Source organism: Heliconius melpomene, unplaced genomic scaffold, assembly GCF_056956725.1.
Source record: "Heliconius melpomene rosina isolate 202511_hmr_F unplaced genomic scaffold, ASM5695672v1 ptg000030l, whole genome shotgun sequence".
Lineage (NCBI taxonomy): Eukaryota > Metazoa > Arthropoda > Insecta > Lepidoptera > Nymphalidae > Heliconius > Heliconius melpomene.
In genome coordinates this window covers 5238-22168 of record NW_028181864.1, presented here as the reverse complement: position 1 = coordinate 22168, position 16931 = coordinate 5238, and the positions used below count along the sequence as shown (strand labels likewise).

The 16931-nt window shown below is 38.2% G+C and overlaps 2 protein-coding genes and 2 pseudogenes across 2 annotated transcripts; all 4 read left to right on the top strand.

Annotated features, from left to right (window-relative positions):
- Positions 1–1393: 1393 nt before the first annotated feature.
- LOC146526543 (uncharacterized) lies at positions 1394–3583 on the top strand. The gene is made up of 2 exons (XM_085207030.1): positions 1394–2839; positions 2926–3583. The coding sequence occupies exons 1-2, from the start codon at positions 1742–1744 to the stop codon at positions 3136–3138; spliced, it is 1311 nt and encodes a 436-aa protein (XP_085063156.1). The 5' UTR covers positions 1394–1741; the 3' UTR covers positions 3139–3583.
- A 554-nt stretch (positions 3584–4137) lies between these two features.
- On the top strand, positions 4138–6392 carry LOC146526542 (uncharacterized; annotated as a pseudogene).
- Positions 6393–9063: 2671 nt separating this feature from the next.
- LOC146526541 (uncharacterized) lies at positions 9064–11425 on the top strand. Its single transcript, XM_085207027.1, has 2 exons — positions 9064–10681; positions 10768–11425. Exons 1-2 carry the CDS (start codon positions 9188–9190, stop codon positions 10978–10980), a joined length of 1707 nt encoding a protein of 568 aa, XP_085063153.1. The 5' UTR covers positions 9064–9187; the 3' UTR covers positions 10981–11425.
- A 554-nt stretch (positions 11426–11979) lies between these two features.
- On the top strand, positions 11980–14237 carry LOC146526540 (uncharacterized; annotated as a pseudogene).
- The last annotated feature ends 2694 nt before the right edge of the window (positions 14238–16931 follow it).

Sequence of the window (16931 nt, the reverse complement as noted above, 5' to 3'; positions counted from 1 at the left end):
TGACTGAACCCATTGTTGACGTTGTTCTGGTGTCCAGTTATTTTGTCTAGGGGTAAAATTTGAATTTACGTGCATAGGTGGATTATTTAATCTAGATTGTGAATTTGAAAATGGAATAAAGGTTCTATGATTTTCTTTAACCTTACTTGGAGAGTTTGACATATTAAAATTATTATTAAATCTATTGTATGTGAGCTTAGCTTCTTGCCTAGCTTGTACAATGGCTAGTTCTAATGTGGTAGGCCTGGCTAGACGCACACCTATTGAAATTTGAAAGTCTAATTGGTTCGTATATTGCTCTATAACCATGTTTTCATAATATTCTTTGTTACTATGTTTACCTACGGACAAAAGGGTGTCAAGTATGTCTCGAAGGCGTTTCCCAAAAGTTTCCGCGTCTTCATTTTTATTACGTCGCGTTCGAGTTAGCTCTTGCATTAGTTGGATTTCGTTCCTAGGGTCACCTATTCTTCTAATCAAAGCGCGTTTAATCGCGTCCCAAGAGTCTAGAAACTCTTCGTATGCTATTGCATCTATTGCGGCTCCACTGAGTCTGCTTTTAATCAAACACACAATAGCGGGGTGGTGTTTCACTGCGCCCTCTATTAAGCTTAATATATTATCTACTCTTCTAATATAAAAATTCAAAATTTTTGAATGACCATCATAACGTGGCATAAAATCTGAAATTAACTTAAAACTAGAATTCTCGCAATTTTCAAAAGACATTTTATCTTTTAATCACGACTAACCTATTTAACAAAATAATTCAAACAAATAAAATATTTCAATTCAATATAATATTTATTAAAATAATATTTTATTATTTCATTTAATTATTTATTAATAATTTCATTTCATTTATTTATTATTTCATTTATTTATTATTTCATTTCATTTATTATTTCATTCATTTATTATTTCATTCATTTATTATTTCATTTCTCATAAACTTATTCGATAATAGTAAATGCCTATCGCGATTTGAGCTATATAGACAGATACAAAAATACGGAAGGAAATATAGCATAGGAACTTGGATAACAAGAGTACTCACCAAAGAAACCTCTGCATCTCCAACCGGGACTCAACTGCTTGGCAGAACCACCGATGCTTAGGTGCTCCGCCGGTCTCGCCGTCGTAGATTCTTCTTAATAGATCGCGGTAATAACGATAGAAATCGTTCGCGGGCTTTAAGAGTTTGATTAAAGCCAAACACGCCGCGATCCTACCGACTGCGCCAGTTAAATTACTCAGGCGAGAAAAAGGCTTATTAAAAATTATTTATTTAATTTTATAAACAACCTTTCTGTTTTAAAGCAAGTAGAAGACAGAGAATCTTTATTAAAATTTTATATAATTCCAAACAGTTAAATCAGCAAAATACTAAAACACTATTGTTCGGTTCCGCGAGGTGCAAGTGCGGCGTCATCGGAATGTATCCTTATGCTTATGTAACTTGCTACTTAACGAATTTCGTCAATGTCAACGACAGTCTATACCTCACTACTACACATAAATGATATAAATCAATGATAAATACCAATGATACACATCAAAGATACACACCACAGATTCACCACACTCCCAGTCACATAGATTATCAATAAAATCAAAGATTAAACTTGCTTGCAATCAGAGTCCGATTGTAGCTGATCTTCTTAAGGCGCGTTCTGCCCCAGGTCGCCCACGCCTAGAAGAGCAACAACCGCAATTGCTAAAAACTATCGTCGATTTGGCTATGTTTGGTGCTTCTGCGGAGGAACGGCGTCGCTCAGAAATTGTTCGCAGTTGCCGAACACTTACTGACCTCCATGAAAAGCTAAAGGAGCACGGATTTCAAATTTCGAAGAGTGGCACGTATCTTCGATTGCTCCCTAGAAATTATACCACCTTGGAGGGTGAAAGGCATGTAGTCACTGTGCCTGTCAAATTGAGTCGCCCTGAGGCAGATCACCATAAGGCTCATGTCGATCAACATTTTTGTGTCGCCACAATAAGATCCTTGGAAACGCTGGCATCTATTCTCGGGCCAAAACAAGTGTTTTTTTTGTCCCAAGATGATAAAGCCCGGGTACCTATAGGTTTGACAGCGGCAAATAAACAAGCTCCTCTCCTGATGCATGTCGAATATCGTGTCTCATTGCCTGATCATGATTGGGTGATTGCTACAAGGCACAAATTGATCCCTAGTGTATATGCTGGGTGCATCATAAAAGGAAATGATATGGGCCGTGCTGAAGCAATTACTTATTCAGGGCCAACATACGTGGCGATTAGAAGTGGCAAACATTCCTCTTCGACAGCTTCTACTCATGCTGTGGACTTCAATAAGCTTGCTACACTCAACAATTTCAAGGAAATTATGCGGGATGAAGAAGGACGCCTGAAACCAGTTGTTCTGATTTCATCTGATGGAGGACCCGATGAAAACCCGAGATATCCAAAGGTTATTTCCCATGCCATACACCACTTTGTCAAGCATGATTTAGATGCAATATTCATTTTTACGAATGCACCCGGCAGAAGCGCATTCAACCGTGTTGAGAGAAGAATGGCGCCTTTAAGCCGGGAATTATCTGGACTCATACTTCCGCATGATTCTTATGGAACTCATTTGGATGAACAAGGGAGAACAAAAGATCATGATCTCGAAAAAATGAACTTTCAGAAGGCTGGAGAAGTTCTCACAGAAGTATGGAATAATATGGTTATCGACGGCCATGACGTCGTAGCAGAGTACCTCGAGCCCGATGACACTGCTGAAAGCTTTGTTCCAGACTTGCCTTCTCTGCAGTGGCATAGCGAGCATGTGCGAGAGAGCCAGTATTTGCTTCAGGTACATTAGTAAAATCTCATTTATTATTATTTTATCATTTACTTTTCTTATCTAATATGATTAAGATATCTTAATATTATTACCAGGTGGTGAAGTGTGATGACCACGCTTGCTGTGGAGATTTGCGGAGTTCTCGTCGATCTATTCTTCCTGAACGCTTCGTTATACCTCCTTACCCAATTTTGCAGTCGTCTAGTGGTCTATGTATTCCGAAGCCTCAAGAGGCTCTTGAGGCTTGCAATGTAGCAAATTGCTACATTTCTTCTGCGTCGGTCTCTTGGAATCACCCCAACGCATGAGGGCTTTAACAAATTGCCGTATGACCTGTATTGCCCTAGTCTGCAAAAGGATCGTCGGCAACTTTTGGATCGGACGTGCCAGTGGTGTGGATTGTACTTCTGTACAAAGAAGAAAGTTAAGGAACATGTAAATTCATGTCACAAGCAACCTAATCCGAGCAGTAATAGTGTAGAGATGCACAATGTTCGTCCTTCACGCATCCTCACGTGACGATCAATCGGCAGATCGAAAGAAATTCTCTGCGTTGTGCGCGAAAATGATGACACCGAGTGGCTTGATGAAACCGATGTTGATTTTCAACAAAGCACAGTGCCAACAACTGACCTGCAAGATGCTTATCCAGTTGTTAGTGTTGAAGAATGTCTTGCTAATCCGTGGTCCGAGGACAATATACATTAAATATATTTATGTACTAGTACAATACATGTTTTTCCTATGATTAAACTCTTCGTTTATTATTATTGTTATGGCAATAAAAAAAAACTTGCAACCTGGTGTAGACATTTTTATTATGGTCCTTAATTTCAGAATAAAATAAGATTATAGTTTATACCTGTATTTAAATTAAGATAATATTCAGAAAATTTTAAGATTCGTTGTAGGTAAGGTAAAAATACACGTGATGTTGAGAAGGGGGAGGGGTGGTGGTCTTAAACCTCACTACGTATCACCAATGGGGGAGGGGGGGTTAAAAAATGCTAAAAAAAGATCACGTGATTAATGGACAACCCCTAACAGAAAAATCACAATCAAAGCCTACTAAACGAATTTTTCTTTCGGAAATATTAAAAATTTTCGATCCGTTAGGCTGGATACTGTGCTTCTGTGCTCCTGGCATACCCACTTTGGCAGTAGACTAGACTAGTAGTGTTCCTATAATCCTATAATCCTGCTAACTATAATACCCCATATTTCATATGAAAACAGCTGCAAGAGTCGGAGTGGAAGAACATTAATAAAATTTAAATCGTCGCCAAATTTTATAAAAATGAAAAAGTATGCGTAGTATACGGTCCAAAATAGGTAACGAGGTAGTGTATGCTGCGACTTTGAGAGCCGCGCCCGATCCACCTCCGCCACCTAATATAGGCGTGCCAGTATCCGAACCACAGTCACATAAACTTAACCCTTCTGGGGTAAATTTACTCCTATCCCGGGGGCTGTTATATACTAGCCATGTATGTAATAACCCTTACTCCTGTAATTCCGTATTTCCCTGTCAGCATCTTTTGCGAGTCTCTCAGATTGAGAGACGTATTAAAGTCAGTCTGGATCTAACGACTCACGACGCGTTCCACGATTGTTCAAAAGTACGAATAAAACAAGACATTAGTGACCCGACCCGAGTCTATAGGTTCGCGCACAAGTACGATAACTCACAACTGGTGGGAGTGTACACGTTCTGTCACAAGTACCATAACTCCGTGTGCACTTATACTAACTGTAAATATGTGCATGCCTCGGTGTTTGAAGAGAGGAACTTCTACAGGACAGGGATATTGCCACATTCTCTGGCACATCATAAGGTGAACGTGCTGCAGCTTCTACCGCCGCCGCCTCAACCGCCACCTGAGGAGCATTCTAAGGAGTATATTATACCATCTATGTCATTTTCCAACCCTCCGCCACCATTACCTAATAACATCGACATAAATAAATCGATACAAAATTGTCTTCCGATGGATGCCTCGGGATCGGAGGAGCTTCGAACTACACTTACCCAGAAGCTCAATGTCTCCGAAGCGGCCATGGACAGCTATATAATACTTGGGACCGCGCGACATCGATGTCACATACCACCAACACGAGGCTAAGAGGTGCAAGAATTGCGATCTTACGGAGTTCAAATTACAGTACAACGAGGACAAAGTGGAAAAAATGCTGCAATCTAGACAAGAGCTAGAGAAGAGCAAAATCGTGTTAGAAAAGAAGAGTGAGAAGATGTATTCCATCATCATGGCGTTACTTACACCAACGCTAGTGTATTTCATTGTTGCAGTAGTAAGGGAAATGTAAGTAGTGCGTTCCTATTATTGATTGACGATCATATTTTGGAAAATATACGAATTTGTACAGAGTTAGAAGGCTCTCGAGTTTCGGGGAAATCCTGGACAATTACGCAAGAAAAATTGAAGGCATTTCTTGCAATATTGTATGCACGTGGGGCATACGAAGGAAATACTTTGAGACTCCAATATTAGTGGAACAACAAGTGGGGACCATCATTTTTTTCTAGCACTATGAGTAGACGAGATTTTACTGATATTTTACAAAAGAAATGAGAGGAGTCAACGTTTGCAAACAGACAAGTTCGCTTTAGTCCCAGCAGTTTGGGATAAATTTATTGAAAACAGTCAAAATTGCTTCAAACCGGGAGCTTACATTACCGTAGATGAGCACCTTTTTCCGACGAAGGCTAGATACAGATTTACTCAGTATATGCCAAACAAACCCCAAAAATTTGGCATCAAATTTTGGCTGGCCTCTGATGTAAAAACAAAATACGTGGTAAATGGCTTTCCATATTTAGGAAAAGACGAGACTCGAAACTCGTTTTCTTACAGAAGTCGGTTAAAAAAGACGAATCTACCAATATTAATACAAAAAGGAAGGGTAAAGGTAAAAAGTCGAAATTGAATGCAAATCATAATTATTATAAAGAGAATGATGTGCCAAAAAATGAAAATCACTTGAAGATGTAATTGCAAGTTTGCACAACGTTAGTACAAGTTCTTTCGATATAGCTACTCTGCCGCTATTTTTTGAGGATGATCTAAGTGGTATTGGGGACATTGAATCAGTTGTTATGAACAATGAACATTTCATAGAAAACCAGAAAGAAGGTCAACAGAAAAAAACTGAAGTTATTTTACGTTCTACTCAGCAATTATGATTTGAAGAATATATTGTCTACAGGAAATAAACAATCAACGTCTACTAATCAAACAACTGTATGTACAACTGGCCGTTCTAGACGTCCCATTATTTATAAAAATGACGAGGATATTTTGAGGGATTTAATGTGAATTAACTATTAATTATTATTAATATTAAGAATTATGGATTATAAATTATTAATTTTCAATTATCTGTGTAAACAAAAGTCAAAACGTCACTGGCGGAAGTTAAGTCGCGTTATGTTTACCTTGAATTTTGAGTGATATGTAAGTGTTTTAAATTATTTAGATGTTGTTTAATATTAATTTTATCATTAATCAAATTTCTAAAATTGTGTTAAATTTTACATGTGATTACTGAGCATTTTATTTAAATGTAAAATTGTTATGCGCCAGTATTTAAGCGTACTATCAAAATAGATTCTTTCAAGATTGGAAACAAACAAATATTAAGTTTTTAATTTTACTTATGATGAAAATATTACTGGTAATAAAATGAAAAGTACTATCCTAGTTCAATATCATTTTGTTTTCAATTTTGAATAAAGTTTTGTGTGAATCTTTATTGTGAATTATGAATATGAGATACATCCGGTAAGCTTAGTTTTGGAGGGAAATTGTAACCTATAAAAACACCCCAAAAACAGAAATGAGCACAGTCTTCCCGACGTTGTAATACTGCCAGCAAGCTCTAAGCAAACGTAATTAAGTTAGGTTAGGCCACTGTAAATTTTTTGAAAAATCGATTTTTTTTATTGGCTTAAAAAATAGTTTAAACCCTCTAGAATTAGAAAAAAGGTTCCGTGCGAAAAAAAATTTTTTTTCCTTAGGAAATAAAGGTCGCCGCCAAGAGCGACAAAACTTACTCCGAAACGACTACCTGCGGCAAACATAATGGGCCATATGGCACCATAGCCCCCTCCGCCCTATTGTTTCCAACCGCCTGTATTGTTGTACCACGTGTCTTTTCGACCCTTTTGAGCATTATGAGCATAAAATTCCGTTAGTTTTGCGACAGCAAGCGCACAGTTGCCCAGCGCGTGAAGTGCAAAACGTGCGGATCTGACATTGAGTTTCGAGAAAGAAGTCCTCGTGATTTAGGCTTCAAAATTGTGATCGCTTGCCCAAAATCCGTCGAAATCCCGATTCCATCGAAAATATGAAAAATGAGATCTGGGTAACCCTTTTTCAAAAAATGTCAACGGATGAAAAGCCTCAGCACGAAAAATGTTCAGAGAATTGGTGCAGTTGGAAGAAAGCGAAAGCGGAAAATGCCTTGGATGCGTATCATCACAATCAGCCAATGAATGAGGAGGTTTATGAAGCCATCAAACCCATCTACATGGAATTGAGCCGGGACGACTTGCTGGAGCGTTGCTTGGGAGCCTATAGTCAAAATAATAACGAAAGCTTCAACGCAACCGTTTGATGTTTGGCCCCCAAATCATCTTCAAGCGGAAAAACTGTCCTAGATATCGCGACGGATATCGCTGTTTGCACATTCAATGGCGGCCTTACCAACGTCTTGCAAATATTCAAGATGTTGGAGGTGGAAATTGGTGTACAGTTATATAATTTCTGCATCGAAGCCGACGCCAAACGCATTACGCACGCGGAGACATCTCTGAGCGACGCGGCAAAAAGTGCGCGCGCGCTCCAAAAATCTACCAGGAAAAAAGAAGACGAAAATTTGGCCATCGATGGACAAATGTATGGTGCTGGGATTGTAGACTAACGGTAAAAAAAATTTTTACCCTATTTTTTTTATTTTTTCCAATAGAAAACTATTCGTAAAACTTTAAACGCGTTTTTCTCGAAACACGGTTTTTCGAAATGGCACGCAGCACCACTCGAACAATTTTCATTTTTATTACTTGAAATTTTGACCAGATGTGAACATTAACATTCTCTAGTGAATGTCGATCGGGATTTTCAATAACTTTATTTATTGATTTTTTATTAACAAAAAACTAGCCGTTTTCTTCGTCAAAGATAGCTGTGGAACCGCCATTTTGTTTTTTTTTTTCGCTGTAAAAAAATTTAATAATAAAGTTTAATGTATGCCCGATAACACCCTTTAAAGTTTTTTTTCAATTACCTTCAATTTTAGAAGCAAAAAATTCGTGAAAAAACCGTTTTTTTTACCGTTACAGTGGCCTAACCCCTTAAGTGATAGTTTAAGTGCTAAGTGTTTAAGTGTCAGTGCTAAGTAGAAAGTGTTCATAATAAAGCGATTTAGAGTGAAAGTTTATAATTGATCTACCCAGTGAGTAGAAGTCTCTTTCAAGTTGTACCAATACAAGAAGAGCAAGAATCTCCAATACTATTAATTAGTTGCGGTATCCAACCAGATAGACCCTTGCCAAATACTACTACTGGAACAGAACCGAAGAAGAGAGTTAAAGAAGAAAAAGAGAAAGAAACGAAAGAAGAGGAAGAAAAAAAGGAAAGAAAAGAAAAAAGAGGAAGAAGAGGAAGATGGGGAAAAGGGGGAAGAAGAGAGATTAAATTATGGTATGTTACAAACTTCTTATTATGATTTTATTTCTAATCCAGTCTTAGTCCAGTGACTATTGTTAATTTTAGACAAAATGGAGATGTCACATTGCAATTTTTCTGGTCTCATTTTATAATTTAAATAAAACACAACAACACTGTTCCTCGAATATGTGAATCAATATAATAAAAAAGATCAAATAACTGGCCTTCGCGTTATTCAACCGTGTAATAAGTGCCAAAATAAAAATATAGTATATATTTTTCAGGTGCAAGCCGCGTATCAAAAATGGCAACGAGGGGAATTAGAAATCGATCAACTCCCTATTCTACATCCTCGGCGTCTCGTAGCCGTAGGAATGTAGGCGTCCAGACGTCGTTTTGTAATGGTTCACGTTCCACATCCACAGCTACGTTTCGGAATCAAGTCTTTGGTGGAACACCAACAATTTACAATGTATGCTCTTGCAAAGATCACACTTGTTCCAAAGATTAGAAAGAATATAAGAAGTTAAATTATAATATAAGAAAATAATATTTACTTTTATGTAATTATGAATATAATTGACTAGCGGACGCGCGCAGCTTTGCTTGCGTATTTAAGGGTGAATTATAATTACCCATGAAACATGTGTTCAATGAAATATTTTTCTGAATGAATTCACCCGATACACCAAGTGCAAGCAGCTCTATACTGCAGCTTGTACGTGCTACTCCTGCACAGGATAAGTTGAAAAATCAGATTTCTCTTCTTCAAATGGAATTCGACTTAGCAGTTCGTCGTAGGGATTTTCTGGGCGCCACTGAAAATGAGACACGTGATGTGACGAAACTGCGCCGAGAAATTGATAAATGCACAAAAGAACTACGGAAGAAGGAGCAACATATGCGTCACTCCCAGTCACATAGATTATCAATAAAATCAAAGATTAAACTTGCTTGCAATCAGAGTCCGATTGTAGCTGATCTTCTTAAGGCGCGTTCTGCCCCAGGTCGCCCACGCCTAGAAGAGCAACAACCGCAATTGCTAAAAACTATCGTCGATTTGGCTATGTTTGGTGCTTCTGCGGAGGAACGGCGTCGCTCAGAAATTGTTCGCAGTTGCCGAACACTTACTGACCTCCATGAAAAGCTAAAGGAGCACGGATTTCAAATTTCGAAGAGTGGCACGTATCTTCGATTGCTCCCTAGAAATTATACCACCTTGGAGGGTGAAAGGCATGTAGTCACTGTCCCTGTCAAATTGAGTCGCCCTGAGGCAGATCACCATAAGGCTCATGTCGATCAACATTTTTGTGTCGCCACAATAAGATCCTTGGAAACGCTGGCATCTATTCTCGGGCCAAAACAAGTGTTTTTTTTGTCCCAAGATGATAAAGCCCGGGTACCTATAGGTTTGACAGCGGCAAATAAACAAGCTCCTCTCCTGATGCATGTCGAATATCGTGTCTCATTGCCTGATCATGATTGGGTGATTGCTACAAGGCACAAATTGATCCCTAGTGTATATGCTGGGTGCATCATAAAAGGAAATGATATGGGCCGTGCTGAAGCAATTACTTATTCAGGGCCAACATACGTGGCGATTAGAAGTGGCAAACATTCCTCTTCGACAGCTTCTACTCATGCTGTGGACTTCAATAAGCTTGCTACACTCAACAATTTCAAGGAAATTATGCGGGATGAAGAAGGACGCCTGAAACCAGTTGTTCTGATTTCATCTGATGGAGGACCCGATGAAAACCCGAGATATCCAAAGGTTATTTCCCATGCCATACACCACTTTGTCAAGCATGATTTAGATGCAATATTCATTTTTACGAATGCACCCGGCAGAAGCGCATTCAACCGTGTTGAGAGAAGAATGGCGCCTTTAAGCCGGGAATTATCTGGACTCATACTTCCGCATGATTCTTATGGAACTCATTTGGATGAACAAGGGAGAACAAAAGATCATGATCTCGAAAAAATGAACTTTCAGAAGGCTGGAGAAGTTCTCACAGAAGTATGGAATAATATGGTTATCGACGGCCATGACGTCGTAGCAGAGTACCTCGAGCCCGATGACACTGCTGAAAGCTTTGTTCCAGACTTGCCTTCTCTGCAGTGGCATAGCGAGCATGTGCGAGAGAGCCAGTATTTGCTTCAGGTACATTAGTAAAATCTCATTTATTATTATTTTATCATTTACTTTTCTTATCTAATATGATTAAGATATCTTAATATTATTACCAGGTGGTGAAGTGTGATGACCACGCTTGCTGTGGAGATTTGCGGAGTTCTCGTCGATCTATTCTTCCTGAACGCTTCGTTATACCTCCTTACCCAATTTTGCAGTCGTCTAGTGGTCTATGTATTCCGAAGCCTCAAGAGGCTCTTGAGGCTTGCAATGTAGCAAATTGCTACATTTCTTCTGCGTCGGTCTCTTGGAATCACCCCAACGCATGAGGGCTTTAACAAATTGCCGTATGACCTGTATTGCCCTAGTCTGCAAAAGGATCGTCGGCAACTTTTGGATCGGACGTGCCAGTGGTGTGGATTGTACTTCTGTACAAAGAAGAAAGTTAAGGAACATGTAAATTCATGTCACAAGCAACCTAATCCGAGCAGTAATAGTGTAGAGATGCACAATGTTCGTCCTTCACGCATCCTCACGCGACGATCAATCGGCAGATCGAAAGAAATTCTCTGCGTTGTGCGCGAAAATGATGACACCGAGTGGCTTGATGAAACCGATGTTGATTTTCAACAAAGCACAGTGCCAACAACTGACCTGCAAGATGCTTATCCAGTTGTTAGTGTTGAAGAATGTCTTGCTAATCCGTGGTCCGAGGACAATATACATTAAATATATTTATGTACTAGTACAATACATGTTTTTCCTATGATTAAACTCTTCGTTTATTATTATTGTTATGGCAATAAAAAAAAACTTGCAACCTGGTGTAGACATTTTTATTATGGTCCTTAATTTCAGAATAAAATAAGATTATAGTTTATACCTGTATTTAAATTAAGATAATATTCAGAAAATTTTAAGATTCGTTGTAGGTAAGGTAAAAATACACGTGATGTTGAGAAGGGGGAGGGGTGGTGGTCTTAAACCTCACTACGTATCACCAATGGGGGAGGGGGGGTTAAAAAATGCTAAAAAAAGATCACGTGATTAATGGACAACCCCTAACAGAAAAATCACAATCAAAGCCTACTAAACGAATTTTTCTTTCGGAAATATTAAAAATTTTCGATCCGTTAGGCTGGATACTGTGCTTCTGTGCTCCTGGCATACCCACTTTGGCAGTAGACTAGACTAGTAGTGTTCCTATAATCCTATAATCCTGCTAACTATAATACCCCATATTTCATATGAAAACAGCTGCAAGAGTCGGAGTGGAAGAACATTAATAAAATTTAAATCGTCGCCAAATTTTATAAAAATGAAAAAGTATGCGTAGTATACGGTCCAAAATAGGTAACGAGGTAGTGTATGCTGCGACTTTGAGAGCCGCGCCCGATCCACCTCCGCCACCTAATATAGGCGTGCCAGTATCCGAACCACAGTCACATAAACTTAACCCTTCTGGGGTAAATTTACTCCTATCCCGGGGGCTGTTATATACTAGCCATGTATGTAATAACCCTTACTCCTGTAATTCCGTATTTCCCTGTCAGCATCTTTTGCGAGTCTCTCAGATTGAGAGACGTATTAAAGTCAGTCTGGATCTAACGACTCACGACGCGTTCCACGATTGTTCAAAAGTACGAATAAAACAAGACATTAGTGACCCGACCCGAGTCTATAGGTTCGCGCACAAGTACGATAACTCACAACTGGTGGGAGTGTACACGTTCTGTCACAAGTACCATAACTCCGTGTGCACTTATGCTAACTGTAAATATGTGCATGCCTCGGTGTTTGAAGAGAGGAACTTCTACAGGACAGGGATATTGCCGCCACATTCTCTGGCACATCATAAGGTGAACGTGCTGCAGCTTCTACCGCCGCCGCCTCAACCGCCACCTGAGGAGCATTCTAAGGAGTATATTATACCATCTATGTCATTTTCCAACCCTCCGCCACCATTACCTAATAACATCGACATAAATAAATCGATACAAAATTGTCTTCCGATGGATGCCTCGGGATCGGAGGAGCTTCGAACTACACTTACCCAGAAGCTCAATGTCTCCGAAGCGGCCATGGACAGCTATATAATACTTGGGACCGCGCGACATCGATGTCACATACCACCAACACGAGGCTAAGAGGTGCAAGAATTGCGATCTTACGGAGTTCAAATTACAGTACAACGAGGACAAAGTGGAAAAAATGCTGCAATCTAGACAAGAGCTAGAGAAGAGCAAAATCGTGTTAGAAAAGAAGAGTGAGAAGATGTATTCCATCATCATGGCGTTACTTACACCAACGCTAGTGTATTTCATTGTTGCAGTAGTAAGGGAAATGTAAGTAGTGCGTTCCTATTATTGATTGACGATCATATTTTGGAAAATATACGAATTTGTACAGAGTTAGAAGGCTCTCGAGTTTCGGGGAAATCCTGGACAATTACGCAAGAAAAATTGAAGGCATTTCTTGCAATATTGTATGCACGTGGGGCATACGAAGGAAATACTTTGAGACTCCAATATTAGTGGAACAACAAGTGGGGACCATCATTTTTTTCTAGCACTATGAGTAGACGAGATTTTACTGATATTTTACAAAAGAAATGAGAGGAGTCAACGTTTGCAAACAGACAAGTTCGCTTTAGTCCCAGCAGTTTGGGATAAATTTATTGAAAACAGTCAAAATTGCTTCAAACCGGGAGCTTACATTACCGTAGATGAGCACCTTTTTCCGACGAAGGCTAGATACAGATTTACTCAGTATATGCCAAACAAACCCCAAAAATTTGGCATCAAATTTTGGCTGGCCTCTGATGTAAAAACAAAATACGTGGTAAATGGCTTTCCATATTTAGGAAAAGACGAGACTCGAAACTCGTTTTCTTACAGAAGTCGGTTAAAAAAGACGAATCTACCAATATTAATACAAAAAGGAAGGGTAAAGGTAAAAAGTCGAAATTGAATGCAAATCATAATTATTATAAAGAGAATGATGTGCCAAAAAATGAAAATCACTTGAAGATGTAATTGCAAGTTTGCACAACGTTAGTACAAGTTCTTTCGATATAGCTACTCTGCCGCTATTTTTTGAGGATGATCTAAGTGGTATTGGGGACATTGAATCAGTTGTTATGAACAATGAACATTTCATAGAAAACCAGAAAGAAGGTCAACAGAAAAAAACTGAAGTTATTTTACGTTCTACTCAGCAATTATGATTTGAAGAATATATTGTCTACAGGAAATAAACAATCAACGTCTACTAATCAAACAACTGTATGTACAACTGGCCGTTCTAGACGTCCCATTATTTATAAAAATGACGAGGATATTTTGAGGGATTTAATGTGAATTAACTATTAATTATTATTAATATTAAGAATTATGGATTATAAATTATTAATTTTCAATTATCTGTGTAAACAAAAGTCAAAACGTCACTGGCGGAAGTTAAGTCGCGTTATGTTTACCTTGAATTTTGAGTGATATGTAAGTGTTTTAAATTATTTAGATGTTGTTTAATATTAATTTTATCATTAATCAAATTTCTAAAATTGTGTTAAATTTTACATGTGATTACTGAGCATTTTATTTAAATGTAAAATTGTTATGCGCCAGTATTTAAGCGTACTATCAAAATAGATTCTTTCAAGATTGGAAACAAACAAATATTAAGTTTTTAATTTTACTTATGATGAAAATATTACTGGTAATAAAATGAAAAGTACTATCCTAGTTCAATATCATTTTGTTTTCAATTTTGAATAAAGTTTTGTGTGAATCTTTATTGTGAATTATGAATATGAGATACATCCGGTAAGCTTAGTTTTGGAGGGAAATTGTAACCTATAAAAACACCCCAAAAACAGAAATGAGCACAGTCTTCCCGACGTTGTAATACTGCCAGCAAGCTCTAAGCAAACGTAATTAAGTTAGGTTAGGCCACTGTAAATTTTTTGAAAAATCGATTTTTTTTATTGGCTTAAAAAATAGTTTAAACCCTCTAGAATTAGAAAAAAGGTTCCGTGCGAAAAAAAATTTTTTTTCCTTAGGAAATAAAGGTCGCCGCCAAGAGCGACAAAACTTACTCCGAAACGACTACCTGCGGCAAACATAATGGGCCATATGGCACCATAGCCCCCTCCGCCCTATTGTTTCCAACCGCCTGTATTGTTGTACCACGTGTCTTTTCGACCCTTTTGAGCATTATGAGCATAAAATTCCGTTAGTTTTGCGACAGCAAGCGCACAGTTGCCCAGCGCGTGAAGTGCAAAACGTGCGGATCTGACATTGAGTTTCGAGAAAGAAGTCCTCGTGATTTAGGCTTCAAAATTGTGATCGCTTGCCCAAAATCCGTCGAAATCCCGATTCCATCGAAAATATGAAAAATGAGATCTGGGTAACCCTTTTTCAAAAAATGTCAACGGATGAAAAGCCTCAGCACGAAAAATGTTCAGAGAATTGGTGCAGTTGGAAGAAAGCGAAAGCGGAAAATGCCTTGGATGCGTATCATCACAATCAGCCAATGAATGAGGAGGTTTATGAAGCCATCAAACCCATCTACATGGAATTGAGCCGGGACGACTTGCTGGAGCGTTGCTTGGGAGCCTATAGTCAAAATAATAACGAAAGCTTCAACGCAACCGTTTGATGTTTGGCCCCCAAATCATCTTCAAGCGGAAAAACTGTCCTAGATATCGCGACGGATATCGCTGTTTGCACATTCAATGGCGGCCTTACCAACGTCTTGCAAATATTCAAGATGTTGGAGGTGGAAATTGGTGTACAGTTATATAATTTCTGCATCGAAGCCGACGCCAAACGCATTACGCACGCGGAGACATCTCTGAGCGACGCGGCAAAAAGTGCGCGCGCGCTCCAAAAATCTACCAGGAAAAAAGAAGACGAAAATTTGGCCATCGATGGACAAATGTATGGTGCTGGGATTGTAGTCTAACGGTAAAAAAAATTTTTACCCTATTTTTTTTATTTTTTCCAATAGAAAACTATTCGTAAAACTTTAAACGCGTTTTTCTCGAAACACGGTTTTTCGAAATGGCACGCAGCACCACTCGAACAATTTTCATTTTTATTACTTGAAATTTTGACCAGATGTGAACATTAACATTCTCTAGTGAATGTCGATCGGGATTTTCAATAACTTTATTTATTGATTTTTTATTAACAAAAAACTAGCCGTTTTCTTCGTCAAAGATAGCTGTGGAACCGCCATTTTGTTTTTTTTTTTCGCTGTAAAAAAATTTAATAATAAAGTTTAATGTATGCCCGATAACACCCTTTAAAGTTTTTTTTCAATTACCTTCAATTTTAGAAGCAAAAAATTCGTGAAAAAACCGTTTTTTTTTACCGTTACAGTGGCCTAACCCCTTAAGTGATAGTTTAAGTGCTAAGTGTTTAAGTGTCAGTGCTAAGTAGAAAGTGTTCATAATAAAGCGATTTAGAGTGAAAGTTTATAATTGATCTACCCAGTGAGTAGAAGTCTCTTTCAAGTTGTACCAATACAAGAAGAGCAAGAATCTCCAATACTATTAATTAGTTGCGGTATCCAACCAGATAGACCCTTGCCAAATACTACTACTGGAACAGAACCGAAGAAGAGAGTTAAAGAAGAAAAAGAGAAAGAAACGAAAGAAGAGGAAGAAAAAAAGGAAAGAAAAGAAAAAAGAGGAAGAAGAGGAAGATGGGGAAAAGGGGGAAGAAGAGAGAATAAATTATGGTATGTTACAAACTTCTTATTATGATTTTATTTCTAATCCAGTCTTAGTCCAGTGACTATTGTTAATTTTAGACAAAATGGAGATGTCACATTGCAATTTTTCTGGTCTCATTTTATAATTTAAATAAAACACAACAACACTGCTCCTCGAATATGTGAATCAATATAATAAAAAAGATCAAATAACTGGCCTTCGCGTTATTCAACCGTGTAATAAGTGCCAAAATAAAAATATAGTATATATTTTTCAGGTGCAAGCCGCGTATCAAAAATGGCAACGAGGGGAATTAGAAATCGATCAACTCCCTATTCTACATCCTCGGCGTCTCGTAGCCGTAGGAATGTAGGCGTCCAGACGTCGTTTTGTAATGGTTCACGTTCCACATCCACAGCTACGTTTCGGAATCAAGTCTTTGGTGGAACACCAACAATTTACAATGTATGCTCTTGCAAAGATCACACTTGTTCCAAAGATTAGAAAGAATATAAGAAGTTAAATTATAATATAAGAAAATAATATTTACTTTTATTTAAT

Bases quoted from the DNA above. Each gene is read 5' to 3' on its own strand.
- LOC146526543 (XM_085207030.1), top strand. From the start codon at position 1,742: ATGTTTGGTGCTTCTGCGGAGGAACGGCGTCGCTCAGAAATTGTTCGC. The intron at 2,840-2,925 runs GTACATTAGTAA...TATTATTACCAG, and splicing joins AGAGCCAGTATTTGCTTCAG to GTGGTGAAGTGTGATGACCA.
- LOC146526541 (XM_085207027.1), top strand. From the start codon at position 9,188: ATGAATTCACCCGATACACCAAGTGCAAGCAGCTCTATACTGCAGCTT. The intron at 10,682-10,767 runs GTACATTAGTAA...TATTATTACCAG, and splicing joins AGAGCCAGTATTTGCTTCAG to GTGGTGAAGTGTGATGACCA.